Below are 17,849 nucleotides of genomic sequence, written 5' to 3' on the forward strand. Positions count from 1 at the left end.
CCCATTTTTATGCAGAAAAACAACTAAAAATCAGGCCTAGTGTGGGTAAAGTTAAGGAACCAAGAGAGGCAAGTAGCTTAAGGGAGTTGTTCCTGCCCTGAGGGTTTTTGCTGTGCCAGGGGTACTGGGCTGAAGTTTGCAAGGCCAGCTGGGCTGGGTGGCTCAGCTGGATGGAGTGTGGTCCCAGGCACCAAAAGGTTGTGGGTTTGATTCCTGGTCAGGGCACATACCTAAGGGAAGCAACAGACCCATGTTTCTCTCTCTTTCTCTCTCCCTAAAAATCAATAAACATATTCTTGAGTGAGGATACATTAAAAAAAGAAAGGGCCCATACAATAACCAAAATTGAAAACTCAATGAGTAGGTTTAAAAGTTGATGAGAAAATGAATAAACTCAAAGATTAAATCAGAAGAAACTATCCAGAAGTGACAGAGGGGTGGGGGGAAAGTCAGAAAATGTTGAACAGATTAAGAGACACGGGGGATAGAGTGAGAAGGTCTAACATGCATGTAATTGGAGAACAGAGAGGAGATAGCAGAGGCACTATTGGAAGAGATAATGGCTGGAAAATTTCTAGAGTTCATAAAAGATAATCTGCAGACTCAAGAAGCTTAATGAATCCAAGCAGAATAAACAATATATTACAGGGTTGAGACCTACTGCTCAGAAAGAGATTCCTTTTAAAATATTCCTGCTCACTGACGATGCACCTGGTCACCCAAGAGCTCAGATGGAGATGGACGATAAGATGAATGTTGTTTTCGTGCCTGCCAACACTGCATACATTCTGCAGCCCATGGATCAAGGAGTAACCTTGACTTTCAAGTCTTATTATTTAAGAAATACGTTTCGCAAGGCTATAGCTGCCATAGAGAGTGATTCCTCTGATGGATCGGGCAAAGTAAATGAAAAACCTCTGGAAAGGGTTCACCTTTCTAGATGCCATTAAGAACACTCACGGGAAGAGGGCAAAATGCCAACACCAACAGGCGTTTGGAAGACGTTAATTTAACCCCCACGCAGGAGGAGGGGTTCAAGACCTCATGAGGAAGTGACTGCAGATGTGGTGGAAACCCCAAGAGAACGAGAACTGAAGTTCTGGAGCCTGACCAGGGGACTGAGCGCTGCAATCTCACACAGAACTCTGACCGAGGAGGAGTGCTGCTTGGGGACTATGGATGAGCAGGGAAAGTGGCTTCTTGCGATGAATCAGCATCTCAGATTTGGAGAAGTCCACGCCTGGTGAGGATGCTGTGAAGATGGTTGAAATGACAACTCAGGGTTTAGAATAGCCCACAAACGGAGCTGGTAAAGCAGTGGCAGGGTGTGAGAGGGCTGGCTTCAATGTTCAAAGTTCTATTGTGGGCAAAATGCTAAAAGAACGCATCCCACGGACAGAGAAATCACTGGACGAGAAGAGCCGTTCAGTGTGGCCAATTCACTGTGTTAACCAACCGTCCCAGCCGCCTGGGCCGTGAGCAACCTCCGCCCATCAGCCGGCGCCCTCACCGCGGAGGCAAAAAGACGAAGGCCGGTGGGCGGCCCGGAGGGCGGTCGGCAGTTCTTAGCAATAAAGCGTTTCTACTGAGATGTGTACGTTTCTTAGACACAACGCTACGGCCCATTGATAGGCTGCAGTAGAGAGTAAACATGGCTCTCACAGGAGCTGGGAAACCAAAGAACTCCGTGCCACTTGCTTTCCTGCGGGGGCTCCATCTGGCCCGCGAGGGCTCCAGGGTCTGCCTGGATTCTGGGCGGAAGAGGTCACGCCACCTCCCGGCCAGGACACGCGCCTCCCCACGGAGCCCGGCAAAGCTGGGGCGGCCGTACCTGCCCGGCCCGGCCCGGCCCGGCCCCACCTGTGGTCCGAGCGCAGGGCCCCGGAGCGTCCTCCGGTCCCGCCGGCAGCTCTTCGCCGCCGGGGCAGAGAGGACGCTCCGAGGCCCGCACCCGGGTCCCCTGCAGCCCCTCGGCTCGGCCCGTGGGCACCTCAGGTGACCCTGCCGTCCCTACGGCTCCGGCGGGCACCCACTCAGCCTCTCCCTGACTTGCTCGCTCCCACTCTCCGCGAGCCGCGCGCGCCCCCCCTCCGGGGCGATCTCCGGCCGGGCTCGGCCTCACCGCTCCCCCAGAAGCCACTGTTCCGCCGGGTGACCAAGAACTTCCCCGCCTGACAGCCGGGCCGCCGCCGCCAGCTCAGCCGTTCCGCCGCTCCCCCTCCGCTCCCTCCCGACAGGCGAGGTGCAAGGTGAGGGAAGATGCTCTACCTGAGCAGGCCAGTCCGCAGCCTCCAGAGCGCAGGGGGAAGGGGGGAACCTTCCCAAAGCCTCGGAACTCGGGGCAGCCCGGTTTCCCGTAGCCGGAGCAGGAAGGGGCCACAGCCTGACCGCGGAGGCCGGCGGGGAATGGAGTTCCGAGAGCGCTGGGCCGAAGCTGCGGACTACAACTCCCAGAGGCCCGTGCGACAGCCACACGCCCCTGGCCGCGGAGCCCCGCCCTGGTCTTGCGGAGCGCGGGGTGCGCGGGAGCGCGCGACTCTTGTCCGGCTTCTGCCTCGGGACTTCCCGCCGGGGCCCCACGCCTGCCTGCGGCTCCAAGGCGGCCCGAAGGAGGGGGACGTCGCCTGCAGTCCTCACAGCCCGGAGGCCTCGGGGGAAAGGGCTGCTGTGGCATCTCCGTCGAGGGGTGACCTCCCGTGCGCTGTCGCTCGGGCTTTCCTGGCGGTGTGCCCTGCGCTGGGCAGGGCGTGAACCGTGGGCGCCCCCGGAAGCTGGTTGGAAGAGAATTGTCGGGTTGGCACTCTTCCTCCCGTGTCTGGACCCTGAGCTTTCTTCCCCCCACTTTTAAGTGTGTGGACAGATTAGTCTCGGCGAAAAGAGGAGCTTTGGGAGGATGTTAGCGCCCTCCTCCCACCCCTCCCATTTCTCCAAAGCCGCCCCGCGTCACCGTGCACCCCGAGTAAATTAGTGCGCCTGTTAGGAAAGTCAGCTCCGGGCGAGCCCTGGAAGAGCGCGTGGCAACACGTGCACTGTCATGTGATACCCCAAATGAATGAGCCCACGGGTAACAACAGCTAATGTGAGCTGGGCTCCAGAAATGTCTACTGTCCCCGGGTTACAGATAAGGAAACAGCCTGGAGAATCTATGACTTACCCGAGGCCAGAAACTGAAGTGGCAGATAAGCTGGAATTCAAACCGAGGCCTCATTCCAGAGCGTGTGCTCAAACAGCTGACGTTGCCCCACCATTGCAGGCGTGGGAACTGCAAGGGACCTGACAGGGTGGATATTGACCGTCTCTACTTACAAGGACTGAGATACGATTTTGGACCTCACGATGGTGTGGAAGTGGTGCGCATTCAGTACAAACTGTATTTTGAATTGTGATCATACCCTCTCCCGCTGCAGGTCCGGGCAGCAGTGTGATCAGTGGGGTAAGTCACCAGTGCTCCACAGCGAACTCACCCTGTGAGGTGGCTTTGCCCAGCTGCAGGATAATGTCAGCGACCTGAGCCCTCTGAAGGAGGAGGGCCAGGCTTAACTATGATGTTCGGCAGGTGTGTTAAATGCATTTTTCATGAACATGACGTTTCAACTTAAACCCTGGGTTTATTGGGGCGGAGCCCCACTGTAAGTTGAGCACCTGTAATTACTTTAAGACAGATAAAAGTTATTCTGCTGACGATATCCTTGCTCAAAAACTCTTGCAACAGCTCTTTGACCTGCCTTCAAATCAGCAGTACATTTTTTTGGATGACTTCAGCGATAGCAAAATTTTCCTCTTTCTCTGCATTCCATGCTGGGATAATAATCTTAGGCAAGGCTGAGAAGCACCCAGTAAGTGGTATGGAATGACATCAGTGAAAATGGCAGAGTGAGGAACTTGAGAACTGTCCCTCGGTAAAAGCAGCAAATGAACTGGAGAAATTGCTGGAGTCAATTTTTTTTTTTTAAACACTGGAATCTAGGAAAGACTGGTGAAGTTTGGTAAGAGATCTGTGATCATCTACATTCCCATCTTGGAAATGGCCTTGAAGACAGCAACCCATATTCTTGGTGTGGGTTGCTGATACTAAAGGGAGCAATATGGACCTAATTCTCCAGAAACTGTAATTGCGTGCGTTGACCTATCTGGCGGTTCCCTGAAGGTCTGGCTGAAGGGCTTGCCTTTGCTTGGCCGGCCTCAGAGCCGCCCGGCGTAGCTTCCCAGGCACAGTTTGTGGAAAGTACTACAGAAAATGTGTCAGCACTGCCACTGGGGCCACGTTTAACAGCCGGAAAGCAAGACACAGACCAGGACACCTAGGAAGGGAGAGACTGGGGAAGCAGGCACTTGGAGGAAGAGGTTTGGAAATGCTCCCTCTGATCCTGGGAAATCAAGGCCTCACGCATGCACTGTTCTGGACACCTGCTTGGAACACACCTGAGAAGACCCTAAGCTCTCACCTCTGGCTGACCTTCAGGCTCTGCAAGCAGGAAGTGAAGGCCAAGGCAAGTTGCACACTGTTTGACTAAGCGCTGAAGGAGTGCCCCAATACATGGCTAATTGGCAAAGACTGGGAGAATTTGTTTGCGTTTTGGCTTCTTTTTAAAATTTTTAATGTTTTGCTTCCAGGACTTAATAAAGACATCCCTGTTAAATCACCAGCTGACCACTAAGCTCCTGGGGCAGAGACTTCAGTCCACACCACAAAGAATGCAGACCTTGTAAATGAGTAGACGGGTAGTCAACTTTAAAACCTGGATCATACTCAAACGTGGTGTTTTGTTGTTTTTTTAAAATATATTTTTACTGATTTCAGAGAGGAAGGAAGAGGGAGAGAGAGATAGAAACATTAATGATGAGAGAATCATTGATTGGCTGCCTCCTGCACGCCCCACATTGGGGATTGAGCCCACAACCCCGGGCATGTGCCCTGATCGGGAATCGATTTGTGATCTCCTGGTTCACAGGTCTACACTCAACCACTGAGCCACGCTGGCTGGGCACACTTGGTGTTTCACATCAAGCCTTCACAGGTGGTGTACTTCCCACCACACCAGGAAGCACAGGAGGGCTTCCGCTGGTGATACCAAGGCTGTTCGGTGGGCTCAGATACTGCTTCTTCCCAAGTTCCTCTCGCCAGCTTTTCACCAGTCATTGATGATCACCTGCTAGACCAGGTTCCTGCCACCTCAGTGTCTGAGTAACTTTTTCTCAGTGTCCTTAGTTTCTCTTAAGTAGTTAAGTCCAAACAAATTGGTATGTGCTTCGGTCCTAACAACTTAGTAGCCATTTAAAAACATATATAAATGGAAAGAAAAACATTTTCTTCTTATCCACAATTGCATACACATGTGGGCCCTGCACAACTTCCTCAAATCAGATGGGACACCACTCTCCCGTTTCCTGGCCCACAGTGAATTTGCTGAAAACTCAGCTTTGCAAAGTAGGATGTTCTCCAAACGAATGAACGTGATCTAATGTTGAAACTGGGCGTTACCTCAGGCTGGGAGTTCACAGGGTGTCTGGCAGAGGTTGCTGTGTTTTTCTCAAAAATTTAAAATGCTCTGGTGTCCCTGCGAGTTTCCATGGTGCGCTCACAGTTTGGGAGAGGCGGGTCACTAGCCATGATTTTCCTGGCCTACAGCAAAAATTGGCAAGCGTTGTCTGTAAAAGGCGCAGTAGCAAATATTTTAGGCCTTGTGACCATACAGCGTCTGTGAACAATTAACACTGAACATACGGTGCGAATGCACGCTACAGAGCACATGTAAACAAATGCATGGCTGCCTTCCAATTCGTAGCAACAGCAGCGGGCTGGGCTGGGTTTGTCCCTGGACCCTAGTTTCCTGAGTCCTGGCCTAGAGGACACAGAGGGGAGGTTTTTGTTTACCAGCTGGAATTCGTCTAAGGGGGAGAATTGTTCCTCAACAGCTTCATCACCCCCAAACACGTTATCAAACTTGTTTTTCTTTTCACCAGTTTTCAAAATGAGTTGGTTGCCTAGCATCTTGCAAGGGTGACCCACTATTGGGATAAGGTGGAGATACTGCTGAAAATGTCTAATATGTCCGTTCTCTTAATCTGCATTACTTTGGAGGCTTTAGCACCTTTTTCTAAAGTGGGAAGGGTCTGACCTGTAAAGTTTGCTTCCAAACTGTGAGACACTTTTGAGGAAACTTTTGTTCTTCCTTATTACATGGGATTTGGAGAAACTGTATGTAAGCTTTCCAGCGAGTCTTTTGAGACAGGAATCCTAAGGTTTTAGCCACGGCCACGCTTTTCACTAGACGGCTCCTTGAGAGACGGGCTAATTTCACTTGTAGCACTTGGCATAGCACCTGGCATACAGTAGGTGCTCACTTAAAGCCTATTTAACAGCTCAATGAGTTTCTTCTGTCTTTTTCTATGTTGCCATGTATTACCACCACCAAGTTAAGACCTCCCACCAGGGAGAACCAGACAATAGCAGGTACTGGCTTCAGCTCCTTGGGACACACATCAAGGAGCACGTGCTGACTGGTCTGTGTTTGTCCTCTTCACTTGATGTTCACATTTTTGAGTTATGTCATTTCCAACCACTTCCTTTCCTCAATACTGAACTTCAGTTCTCATCAGAATTCACTTTTTTAACCAGAGCTAGCTCTCAAAAGTTATATAAATTGCATGTTCCATAAAGAACCATTTTATTGTAATATCTGAAGGCAACAAAAATCTATTCTTTCCAAGAGGTGAATAGCAGAGAATGTTTGTTAAGTGTTTAAAAAAATATGTTCATGTCAGAAAGTGTCTCCAAGTTGTCCATACTTTTATTTTATTGATTTTCTTCACAGAGAGGAAGGGAGAGGGAGAGAGAGTTAGAAACATCGATGAGACAGAAACATCGATCAGCTACCTCTTGCACACCCCTCACTGGGGATGTGCCCGCAACCAAGGTACATGCCCCTGACCGGAATCGAACCTGGGACCCTTCAGTCCACAGGCCGACGCTCTATCCACTGAGCCAAACCGGTCAGGGCAGTTGTCCATACTTTTAAAAAAAATCTAGTTGGTTATCATTCTATCTACACAATTTCATATCTTGCTATTTTCATTTAACATGAGACATTGTGAAAGAACCACATTCGATGCAAAGCTGGTTAAGACACTTTGGGGGAGCCTGCACAGGAGTCCGGAGCACCGGGGTGCCCGTGGCTGTCCCCACAGAGCCACCGTGAGGACATGATGCGAAAATTTGGTGTAAAAAGTTATCAAGCCTGACCTGCGTGGCTCAGTGGTCGAGCCTCGACCTATGAACCAGGAGGTCGTGGTTCGATTCCCGGTCAGGGCACAGTCCGGGCGTTTCAGGCTGGATCCCCAGTGTGGGGTGTGCAGGCGGCATCTGATTGATAATTCTCTTATCATTGATGTTTCTATCTCTCCCACTCTGAAATCAATAAAAAATATATTGAAAAATAAAAACAAAAAGTATTTTTATTGATTTCAGTGAGGGAGAGGGAAAGAGATAGTAACATCAAGGATGAGAGAGAATCATTGATCAGCTGCCTCTTGGACGCCCCACACCAGGGATCTGACCCACAACCCGGGCAAGTGCCCTGACCGGGTATCGGACCGGGAATCGAACCGTGATCTCTGGCTCAGAGATCGACGTTCAACCCCTGCGCCACGCTGGCCGGGCTCAATGAAAATATATAAAAACAACAACAACCTAGAAGTTATTAAAAATGACGGTCATGTTAACATACATTCTGGTTTGACCTTTTTTAAGTATGACCTGTTAGAAACGATTCACCTTGAAAATAATCTTCAAGTTTCCTGCTCACTGGCTACATCCTGACGTATTCCTGGTGGAAGAGACCGAACCCACAGGTGGCTCCGGAGATGGAAGGCGCCAAGCCCAGCCTCTGGGCCGGGCCGGACCGGACCGCGCTGGGCTTCACATTCCCGCATGAGATGCCGAGGAGCGTGTTCAAAGATCCAGAGCGCGGAAAATGATGGAAATAAAACCCAAAATAACGACGACGGTTCGTGAGCAGCAGGCATCCTTGTCGGAGGGACGGGAAACGCCGAGGGGCTGCGCCTACAGACCACGTGACTGATGGGGGCACCAAGTTCCGCTGTGACCCCGTCACTCCACTTTGACCTGTGCCCCTGGGGTCGAGGGGGTCACAGGTCCAAGCACAACTTCCTCTTCCTTAGGGTCAGGGGGCGGCTCTTCTGCAAAGGCGTGGACCTCACCTCCGGACCACTCGGCCTCCTGGGACACGCGTGGGCAGCACCACCGCCACCCCAGGGCTGAGCGGAGTCCCCGGATGTGAAGCGGGAGCCGCAGACACCACCCGAGGGGCCAACTGCCGGGCTGCGGGCTTCGGGGCAGCGCAGGGGCGGGGCAGGGTAGGCGCGAGCGCAGCCCCGCGTTCCGTGTTAGGAAAAGGCGGGCAGGACTGTCGGGCGCGCTAGCACAGGGGGGCCGGGGCCTCCGCACGCGGAGGACGCCCCAAGACGGGAGGCGGGGACGAGAGGCCGCGGCCGGCCGAGCCCCCTTAGGCCCAACGGGCCGCGGCGTCGAGGGTGAGGGGCGGGCGGCGGACCGGCCGCGGGGGGCGGGGCCGGGGCGGGGCCGCGCGCGCTCCCGGCGCTGATTGGCTGGCGGCGCGCGCCGCAGGGTGCCTTTTGCCGGCGTGGGCGGGGCGTGGGCACGTGCGGCCGTTTAGGCGGCGGCGGCGCCCGCGAGGACCTGGGCTCTGGGCTCTGGGCGGCAGGCGGGCGGCAAGGGGTGAGCGGCGGGGACGCGGGCGGCTGGGCCGGGTGGACCGCGGCGGGTGGACGGGGTGGCTGCCGCGGGCCTCGCCTCCCGCCCCGGGTCCCGTCGTCGCGGGGCGAGTCCCGGTCTGAGGGCAGCGGGGGGTCGTGCACGGCCGCCCCTTGAGAGCCCGTTAACCTCTGTGGGGGCCTCGGCCTTCCTTCGGGACCCTCGCCCCTTGCCCGCCGCCTCCAGGGCGTCGGTCTCGGGCCCGCTCCCCGGGGAAACCAGTCAGCACCCCCAAAGCCCAGCACCCTAGCTCCCCCGGAAGGGGCCCGGCGCCCCTTCGCGGGGGTCAGGCTTGGGGGGGCCGCGTGGGCTTTCAAGCCCCCACGGAAGTGTCCCACCCGTGTCTGAAGACGGAAAGGAGGGGTGTAAATGCCGCCTCCTGAGAAACAGGACCTGGGCCCCTGGGACGCCACGTTAGCGGGGAGATGGGCGCCCGGCGGAGAAGGTGCAGGGCCGGCGCGAGGCCGTCGTGGATGCCGCTGAGGATGCGGTTCTGAGCTCCTGGAGGCCAAACGTGTGTGTGTGTGTTTTTACGAAGACAGGGCTGGACCACCATGGGCGATGAAGACTGGGAAGCGGAAATCATCACCCCGCACCTGTCCTCCTACGTGCCGGTGTTCGAGAAGGTAGCCCTGCGCCGGCTCACGCTGCGGGGCGGCCCGGGGAGGCGCTGCCGCGGGCGGGCGGGCGGGCGGGGGGCGGGCGGCCGGGGAACTCGGGTCCAGCTCCCAGCGCCTCTTCTCCGTCCCCCCCGCCCGGTCCTGGAAGAGACTGTGCGGACAGTAAAACACGCTCTTGCACTGGGGGCTGCTCCGTGTTCCTGATTTCCTAAAAGGAACGTCTCTTGGTTGCATGTCACTTCCTGGAAAGGATCAACCCTGATCTAATTGACTTCCTGTTGGCGTGAAGTTAAGGTGTTGTTAGCTTTTCCCTGTAATTGTGTCACGAATATCTACAGCTTATTCTTTGTTTTAATTTGGGAGTTTTTGTTTTCTTTTTTCAAAAATGGAATTACTTGGTCAAAGGATATTTTATGGTTTTTTTTTCTCCCCTACCCCAAGTTCTCAATAGAGTTTTTAGAATATAAAGTTTTATTCACAGATACACTTTCTCCATTGGACTTTAAGTCACCTGTCTAATTTTTATTTTTCCTTCATCTAAGATTTTGCCCTTATTAAGTTTCTTCAGACAGCACAGGGCCCTGTAGCGTCCTGTGCGTTTTATGGCATACGTGTTTGACGTTAAGTATGGCTGACTCAGGTCTTGCCAATGTACCCTTTTAGAATTTTCGTGCTATTCAGTAACATACCTTGTTTCGTGATTTGGGAATACTAACTTGAATATAATTTTTGTTAACAAATCTACCTTATGATTCTTTATACATATTTGTGTGGGTCCAATTTGTAGTCAAATTTTTGCGTTTCTCTGCAAACTTAACACCTGGTGCTGGCTTTTGCGGTAGTTAAATGGCCTATTTGACTTGAAGGGACGTGGTGTCGTTAACAGCTTTTTTGCCTGCCTTGGTTGAATAAAAAGTGCAGAAACTAAGGATGAAAATGGGACTTCTTAAAATAACATTTTTAATGTAGGAGGACTCTTGAGGTCTTATTCAGCCCAGTTCCTCTTAAAGGCACCGTTTTGATTGTTTTTTCAGACCCAGTTTCCATTGGTAGAGACAGCTGGGTTTCCCTTTTGTTAAGTTGATAGTGGCTCTGAGACAGTCTTGAATTGGTGTCATCTTAATGTCTGTGCTCAGCCCTTTCTGAATGCTTCTCAGGATTCTATTTGGAGATTTAGTGTTGACACATGCTTATATAAATTTGAATAATTGGCCACTGTTCTGGCAGCTCTTAGAATTTCGAGATTCTAGATTTTGAAGTGAGTGTACCACCTCAGGATGGAACAGTGAGAGATGGGAGGTGAAGAAGAGTCGATCACTAACAAGTACACATGTAGGCAGAAATCTCAGTGCTCGGGCATGGTCCTGCGTGCGAGCTGGTTAGGACATTTCAGAAAGCAAATACTCCTACGATTAAAATGGAAACAGCTTGAAATAGTCCATCCACAAATATAATGTTATAAAGCTGGAGCAGCAAAGTTTGTAAAATGACTTAGGTAAGAAAATAAAGTCCGCATCTTCTCTGTTCACTCCCATGCTGTGGCTCTGAAGTAGCAGAAACAAAAGTGGTCCTTGGACATCATGGAGTTGGCAGACCTAAGGAAGCTGGCGTGCTGGAGCCCGAGGGAGAGTTCTAGCAACTTCTGCATCTAGTCATCAGGGAGATGTGGGAGGAAAGAGTGTCTCTTAACCTAGAGCATGGAAGCCCATTTACGCCGAATAGGGCACGTTGTGGGAGATGGACAGTGTCTCCTTCTCACACCCTAAAGGCTGGAGTGCAGGGCAGAGTGACGGGTGTGAGCAGGCAGGGAGAAGGCTAAAGAGCTGGCCGCGACGGCTGAGCTGGTCCAGATGGAGAAAAGCGTCCTCTTGGAGGAGGGCCCACAGTTTAGACCGTGGGATCCAGTCAGCTGGGGGGCCGGGCTGACCGGGGAGGAGCTGCACCCAGAGTCTTCTGTCCGTTCTTCTGTTCTCATCTACGCTGCCCTCATTTACGGTGGTTCTGCTGCAGCCTGTCGTTGATCACCGCACTATGAATTTGGATTGTTAAATGCGTTTGTTTGGGGAAATTACTTTTACTTGAAAAAGGGTTTCACACAGAAACTAGGGCCCACATTATAAGCTCCGCAGCAGCCCCATTTGTTTCCGGGCTTTGGTGGTTGTTTCTAAATTTGAGGTGCTTTGCTCTTTCTTGGGAGACCTGGGAGCCCGCTGCACTGTGGGTCTGTGTGGGACACGGGACGCAGGCAGGCGTCTGCAGCTCAGAAGGGGCTGAGGGAGGCATCCCTTCCCCACAGCAGCTGCGAAGGTGCTGATGGGGTGCCAGGCTTCACCTGGTGCCTGAGTGGGGCTGATCTAGCTGGGACTGCTCACTCAGAAGAGGGGGTGGAGGATGGCATTGTGTGTATCTTGGGACGTTAATTTGTGTGAGACCAAAGGAGGAGGAGATGTATTTTGTTCAGAATTTAAATTTATGTGGCAAACGACCTGTTAACTGGCCTGGTCAGTCTGACGTGGAACCTAGACTAGCAGATGAGATCCTGGTGTTCGGGACAAGTCCATGTGATGCTCTGATGCATTTCAGGGAATTCTGGGCATCAGATGAAAGCGATGTTTGCCAAGGCCCTTGAGGGGCTGGCGAGGAAAACATGGAGCTGCTTGATGGACACTAACCTGGGCTGGGAGGCAGCATCTTCACGATTCATACGTTGTCCAGCTACACGCTTATTTGAGTAGCACACCTGACAAGCATTTGAGGTCCAAACCTTACCAAGTTTAAGAAGAAAAACTACTTACCATGTGAGGGAAATACTCATTTGCTTGGAAAAGATACAAGACTTTAAAAAGCTATGGTATTCCAGATTGAAAATAAGAGCACTAACAAGGGGAAAGAAATGTGTTTATCAACACGCACACGTTATTTGCAGCTGCACTTGAGGGGTATTTGTAGTTGCATATGCTCTTATGTGAAACATTTTGAAATTTCTAAATCGGTTCATGTGGATGGTTTAAAGGTTATAATGGTTTACAGTGAAGTCTTCTAAGCAAGCTTAAGACAAGACCTGTGATTCATCCAGTAAATTTTATGGAGCCCTACTAGGTGCTGGAGGTAGTGGTGAACATGTAAGTAAGGTACTTGCTGTCATGGATGTTATATTTTACAGGGGGACAGAATAAGCACACGAGAACCAAATTATCAATAGTGAGAAGTGCTCTGAGAAGTTCCGAGGAAAGTGTGTGTGTGGATGGAGAGCGTGGGGTGTGTGTGAGAGAGACAGACAGACAGACGGTGGATTAAGATCAAGTGGAGAGGACAAGTGTCCCTGGGTCAGTGACTCAGCCTGGGCCCTGAGGAGCCCCACAGCATGCCCTGTGCAGAGGTCCTGAGGGGGAGCAGGGCTGGCCATCGGGGCCACAGAGGCAGTACAGTGTCTTAATTCTAGGGCTGCTGAAGCCAAGGGCCCAGCTGGGTGCTTCAGGCAGCAGACATGGGTTCTCTCCAGCCCTGAGGCTGGACGTGAGCAGGCGGGTCAGCAGGGTGTGCTCGGGAAGCTGCCGGAGAGAACCCACGGCCCCTCCAGCTCTGGTGGCCGCATCTCTGTCTGCTCCGTCTTCATGGGGTCTCCTCTGTGTCCTTTTAGCGCCCTTTGCCTTTCCCCTGTAAGTACACGTGTGACGACATTGAGGGCCCCCCAGGAAACCCACACTCACCTCCTCATTTCTCAATCTTGAATCATACTTGCAAGAACTTTTTCCAAGTAAGGTAACATTGACAAGTTTCCGGGATTAGGAATTGATATCTTTGGGTAGGCATTATTCAGCCTCGTAGTCTGGTTAAAGCACAGCGAGATCAGACAGGACGGGTAGGAAATGAAGTGAGAGAAGGACAGGAGAACGGAGGAGGAGGAGGGGCCTGGCCGTAGCTGTGGACACGGGAGTGAAAGGAATCCAAGGTGCTGGCTTGGTTTTTTGACTTAAGCCACCAGATGGGTGATGTCATTTACTGAGAGGCAATCTATGGAAGATGGACAAGTTTGGGAGGAAAAATGTTTTAAGAACTCTCTATTTGTTGTGTTCAACTTGAGATGCCTGTGAAACACTTTAGTAAGGATGCCAGTCACTGTATGAATTTGTTGCTTACGAGAGGGATCAGACTACAGATATAAAATTGGGAGTTATCTGCACGTTAATGGGATTTAAAGGTATGGGATTGGGTAGAGTTCAATAGAGTAAAACTGAGAGGGATCTGCTGTGAGCTCGGGGCTCCAACTTGAGAGGCTGAGAGGGGAGGAGCTGGCGGAGGGCAGGCAGTAACCAGGGCCTGTGTGCCCCTCCAGCCCGGAGGAAGACACTGTTGTTTCAGGTGCTGCTGAAGGCGCCCTCTGGAGGAAGCACAGTGCCAATCGCACTGCATGGCTTCCTCATTGGAGGCATCGTCCCTGGGAGTTAAGCTGGAGGCTAGGCTTGGGGCTTAAAGAAAGAATGAAAAATAAAACCAAAACAAAATACAACTAATAAGTAAAAAGATAAAATATGACTCTGAAAAAGAAAGGAAGAACGAGAAGGTGCAGGCGGCAGTGTTCAGGAGGGTCGGAGAAGAGGTGCAATAGCTGGAGGGGAGAGGAAGGAAGTTGGCTCTTTTGAAGGTAATGAAAAAGATTAAGAATTTTATGATGAAATGATTATGCTGAAAAACATTTTTTGATGTCTTGTTTCAAAATTTTCCTCGAAATTTATAAGTTCCATGTATATAGGACATTACATCTACAGTCTGAAGATCATCTAGTAATAGCTTTTCAGTTCTTTAGTGCCAGAGTGTTCATTATTTTTTTACCAGCTAAAACCAGCCCTTTTTTGGTGCTCTAGTCACCTAGTAATACTTTGGCTGCTAGAGAGGGAAACATCCGTTTATTGTTCCACTCTTCTATGCATTCAGTAGTTGACTCTTGTATGTGTCCTGACCATGGATGGAACCCACAACCCCAACGTATGGGGATGATGGTCTAACCCCGTGGTCGGCAAACTGCGGTTTGTGAGCCACATTGCGGCTCTTTGGCCCCTAGAGTTTGGCTCTTCCACAAAATACCACGACCTGGGCGAGTCTATTTTGAAGAAGTGGCATTAGAAGAAGTTTAAGTTTTAAAAATTTGGCTCTCAAAAGAAATTTCAGTCGTTGTACTGTTGATATTTGGCTCTGTGGACTAAGGAGTTTGCCGACCACTGGCCTAACCAACTAAGCTGCCTGGCTAGGGCCTACGTGATAGGTTAATATGCTACGCATACAATGTTACTGTGAAGATTTTGGAATAATTGATAAAGGAGCATCAGTGACCCAGGAAATCTTAACAGTCTACATTCTTTGGTTCTGAACAAAGCCAGTTATTAAAATGTTCTAGGATTTGTGAAATAGATTACACATTCTTATTATTCAAGGTAGAAAACTAGTCTTTTCTTTGTTCTTACAGGATAGGTATTCTTCTGGAGCAAATGGAGACACTTTCAGCAGGACTCCAGTTCCATCGTCAGGTATGAGTTAGGCCGAAAGGAGGAGTCCTGTCCGGTGAAGGGCTTCATCTCGGGAATGAGGAGCTGCCTGGTAGACAGCTCCTGGGGACGCTTTAAAGGTTCCCCAGTGAGAACTGTCTTATTGGGATGGGGCCGCTTCCCGTTAGAGAAGGGAGAGGACAGAGAGTATGGTGCTATGACAGCTTTATTTGATGGAGAGGTTTGCTGCCCACTTCTAGGAATAGCCTAAGGATCTCAAAACACCAGCCCGAAAGAACATGTGCACCCCTGTGTTCGTAACCGTGCCATTTGCCACAGCTGAGGTCTGGAAACAGCCCAAGTGCTCATCAGTAGACGAGTGGACAAAAAATCTGTGGTACATCTACACTATGAAATACCATGCAGCTGTAAAAAGAAGGATTTATTACCCTTTGAGACGGCAGGGAGGGACCTGGAGAGTGTTATGCTAAGCAAAATAAGCCAGTCAGAGAAAGACAAATATCACATCATCTCACTTCTATGTGGAATCTAATGAACACAATAAACTGATGATTAAAATAGAACCAGAGGCATAGAGGCATGGAACAGACTGAGGAATCTCAGAGGGAAGAATTTATATGCATACATGCATAGCCCATGGACACAGACAGTGGGTGGTGAAGGCCTGGGGTGGGGCAGGAACTGAATGGAGGGAGCAATGGGGGAAGGAGGACGTCTCCCATACTCTCCCCAATAAAAGGGAGCCCACTGAAGCCTTTGCCCCACCTGGATGCTGCCTGTTTGGCTTTCAGGCTGCTGGGGGCTTGCCAGGGTCCCTGCCATGAGGGAGCAGGACTTGGGACGGTGGAGGTGGAGCCGGTGGCAGTGGTGGTCACCACTGATTTCTGTTTTGGAGAACTGCCTGTTTCTTATGCATAGCCCCTTTCCACTAGGCCAGTGGCCGGCAAACTGCGGCACGCGAGCACATGCAGCTCTTTGGCCCCTTGAGTTTTTAGCAAAGGCCAGCTTAGGAGGACCCTAATTAAGTTAATAACAATGTACCTACCTGTATAGTTTAAGTTAAAAAAATGTGGCTCTCAAAAGAAATTTCAGTGGTTGTACTGTAGATATTTGGCTCTGTTGACTAATGAGTTTGCTGACAACTGCACTAGGCCATCCATCTTTTTCATTCCTAATGAAAACTCCTGCTCCGCCATGTGAGTGGGTAATTGGAAAGGTGTGAAGTTTGCATACCACCAAGGTACTTGTTATTTTGACTCGCTTCATGATGTTACTTGCTTTAGAAATGGATGATGGACCTTCTCGAAGAGATCCTTTCATGAGAAGTGGGTTTGCCTCCGGGAGGAGCTTGGGAAGCAGAGGTAAGTGGCTTTGTCTCCCCTTAACCCGCCCGTGGGTGGTGAGCAGTGGGCTGAATCGAGGCTCGTGTGGCTGCTGAGTGCAAAGCCAAGTCTGTTATGCCTTGGTGGACAGTGGATTCTCGGGATAATGCAGTCATCATTTTCTCAAATGCCATTGTTCCTTTTCCTGTTTTTACTTTTTTGGCTTAGTAGGAAATAGATTAATTGCTTAGACAGATGGGTTAAAGATAGTTGCTTCACAGCGGCCACTTAATGCGTTTATGATGATTGATTCCCACCAATGGCGGGGAGAGTGGCAGGCTTCAGAGGCAGGGCGAGAAGGCCCTCCTTCTTCATTGATGTTTCTCATTGAAAGGCAGCATGGGAGCATTTCTATCATCTCAGGAGTAAGAGGTTATTTTTCAAAGTTTGAATTTTTTTATTTATTTTTTTTACTTTTAGAACTTGATCGGACAGATAATGACACAACCTTCCCACAGTCCATCTTTAGATTAATAATAAAATGCTGAAAATATTCTGCACTATGGTTTTTTATAGTGAAATAAAATATTAGGATCTCAAATATACTTAAAAATACATGTGACTATTTTTTTATGAACTGTCATAAGCTAGGGCTAATTGGTAGTTTTAAATACACATAACACTTATTGAATTTATTAGATATTCTTTGAAAAACTATGGATATTTCTAGATATTTTTATTCATTGGAAACTAGAGGTTGATGTGTGTGGTATTTCATTTGATATTTGGAAAACTTAATTTCTTGTTTAGATACAGTTAACACAAATGTGAATTTTATATTTTGACATGTTCCTGCTACTAATGGATATAATTTATTCTTTAAAGATGCATATATATTCTGTTTTTTAAGCCTGTGTGTTAAGTAAGAGGCACTGATGATTTGGACCATGTAATTCTGCCAAGAGGTTCAAGTGTGGGTTTTGTTTGCTGTTACTAACAATAGAAGTAATAAATGTCTTCATATTATACTCAAAGGAATGTTTAATACTTAGATCTAGTTTACAGCCCTATTTTAGAATAGGTTATGTGATATTTTTCATGCAGACTCGTAAACACTGTTGAATAAAGCCATTTTAATGAGAAAATCATAACAGACATTTTGCTACAATTTTTTAAATTATATTTTTACTGATTACAGAGAAGAAAGGAGAGGGAGAGAGAGAAATATCAGTGATGAGAGAGAAATATCAATGATGAGAGAGAATCATTGATCGGCTGCCTCCTGCATGCCTCCTACTGGGAATCCAGCAACCTGGGCATGTGCCCTGACGGGAAATCAAACTGTGACCTCCTAGTTCATAGGTCAATGCCTAACCAGCGAGCTACGCCAGCCGGGCTAAAACAGATTTTTAATTCCGTATGTTTTAGGTTGAAATACACATTAAATTTCTGACCAAAACTCTTTGTTGAGTGTTAATACTTTAGAAAGTTAACTTTATACTCCATATAATCCTGAAAATACACAGACCCATGAGTATAACTTCTTTCCCTTATGATTCATCTGACTTTTTAGCTAGTTTCAGTGTCCATGTTATTTCCCCTCAGAACT

General features: G+C 49.7%; 2 protein-coding genes across 5 annotated transcripts in view; one reads left to right on the forward strand and one right to left on the reverse strand.

The window, feature by feature from the left end:
- SLC38A9 (solute carrier family 38 member 9) overlaps window positions 1-2,617 on the reverse strand; it is a 37,537-nt gene extending 34,920 nt beyond the window's left edge. For 3 of the 4 annotated variants that reach the window (XR_013814869.1, XR_013814870.1, XR_013814871.1), the window contains exon 1: window positions 2,269-2,616. The gene's annotated coding sequence lies outside the window, so the exon portion shown is untranslated. Of the gene's footprint in view, window positions 1-2,268 lie in introns of all 4 variants that reach the window. The other variant, XM_079795259.1, reaches the window with a different exon arrangement.
- Window positions 2,618-8,676: 6,059 nt separating this feature from the next.
- Window positions 8,677-17,849, forward strand: part of DDX4 (DEAD-box helicase 4) — a 38,035-nt gene continuing 28,862 nt past the window's right edge. The window contains exons 1-4 of the mRNA XM_079800749.1: window positions 8,677-8,758; window positions 9,333-9,420; window positions 14,879-14,939; window positions 16,202-16,279. Of these exons, the coding sequence (XP_079656875.1) occupies window positions 9,349-9,420; window positions 14,879-14,939; window positions 16,202-16,279 (211 nt within the window). The 5' untranslated portion in view covers window positions 8,677-8,758; window positions 9,333-9,348. The remainder of the gene's footprint in view (window positions 8,759-9,332; window positions 9,421-14,878; window positions 14,940-16,201; window positions 16,280-17,849) is intronic.

Source organism: Cnephaeus nilssonii, assembly GCF_951640355.1.
Source record: "Cnephaeus nilssonii genome assembly, chromosome: 2".
NCBI classification, from domain to species: domain Eukaryota; kingdom Metazoa; phylum Chordata; class Mammalia; order Chiroptera; family Vespertilionidae; genus Cnephaeus; species Cnephaeus nilssonii.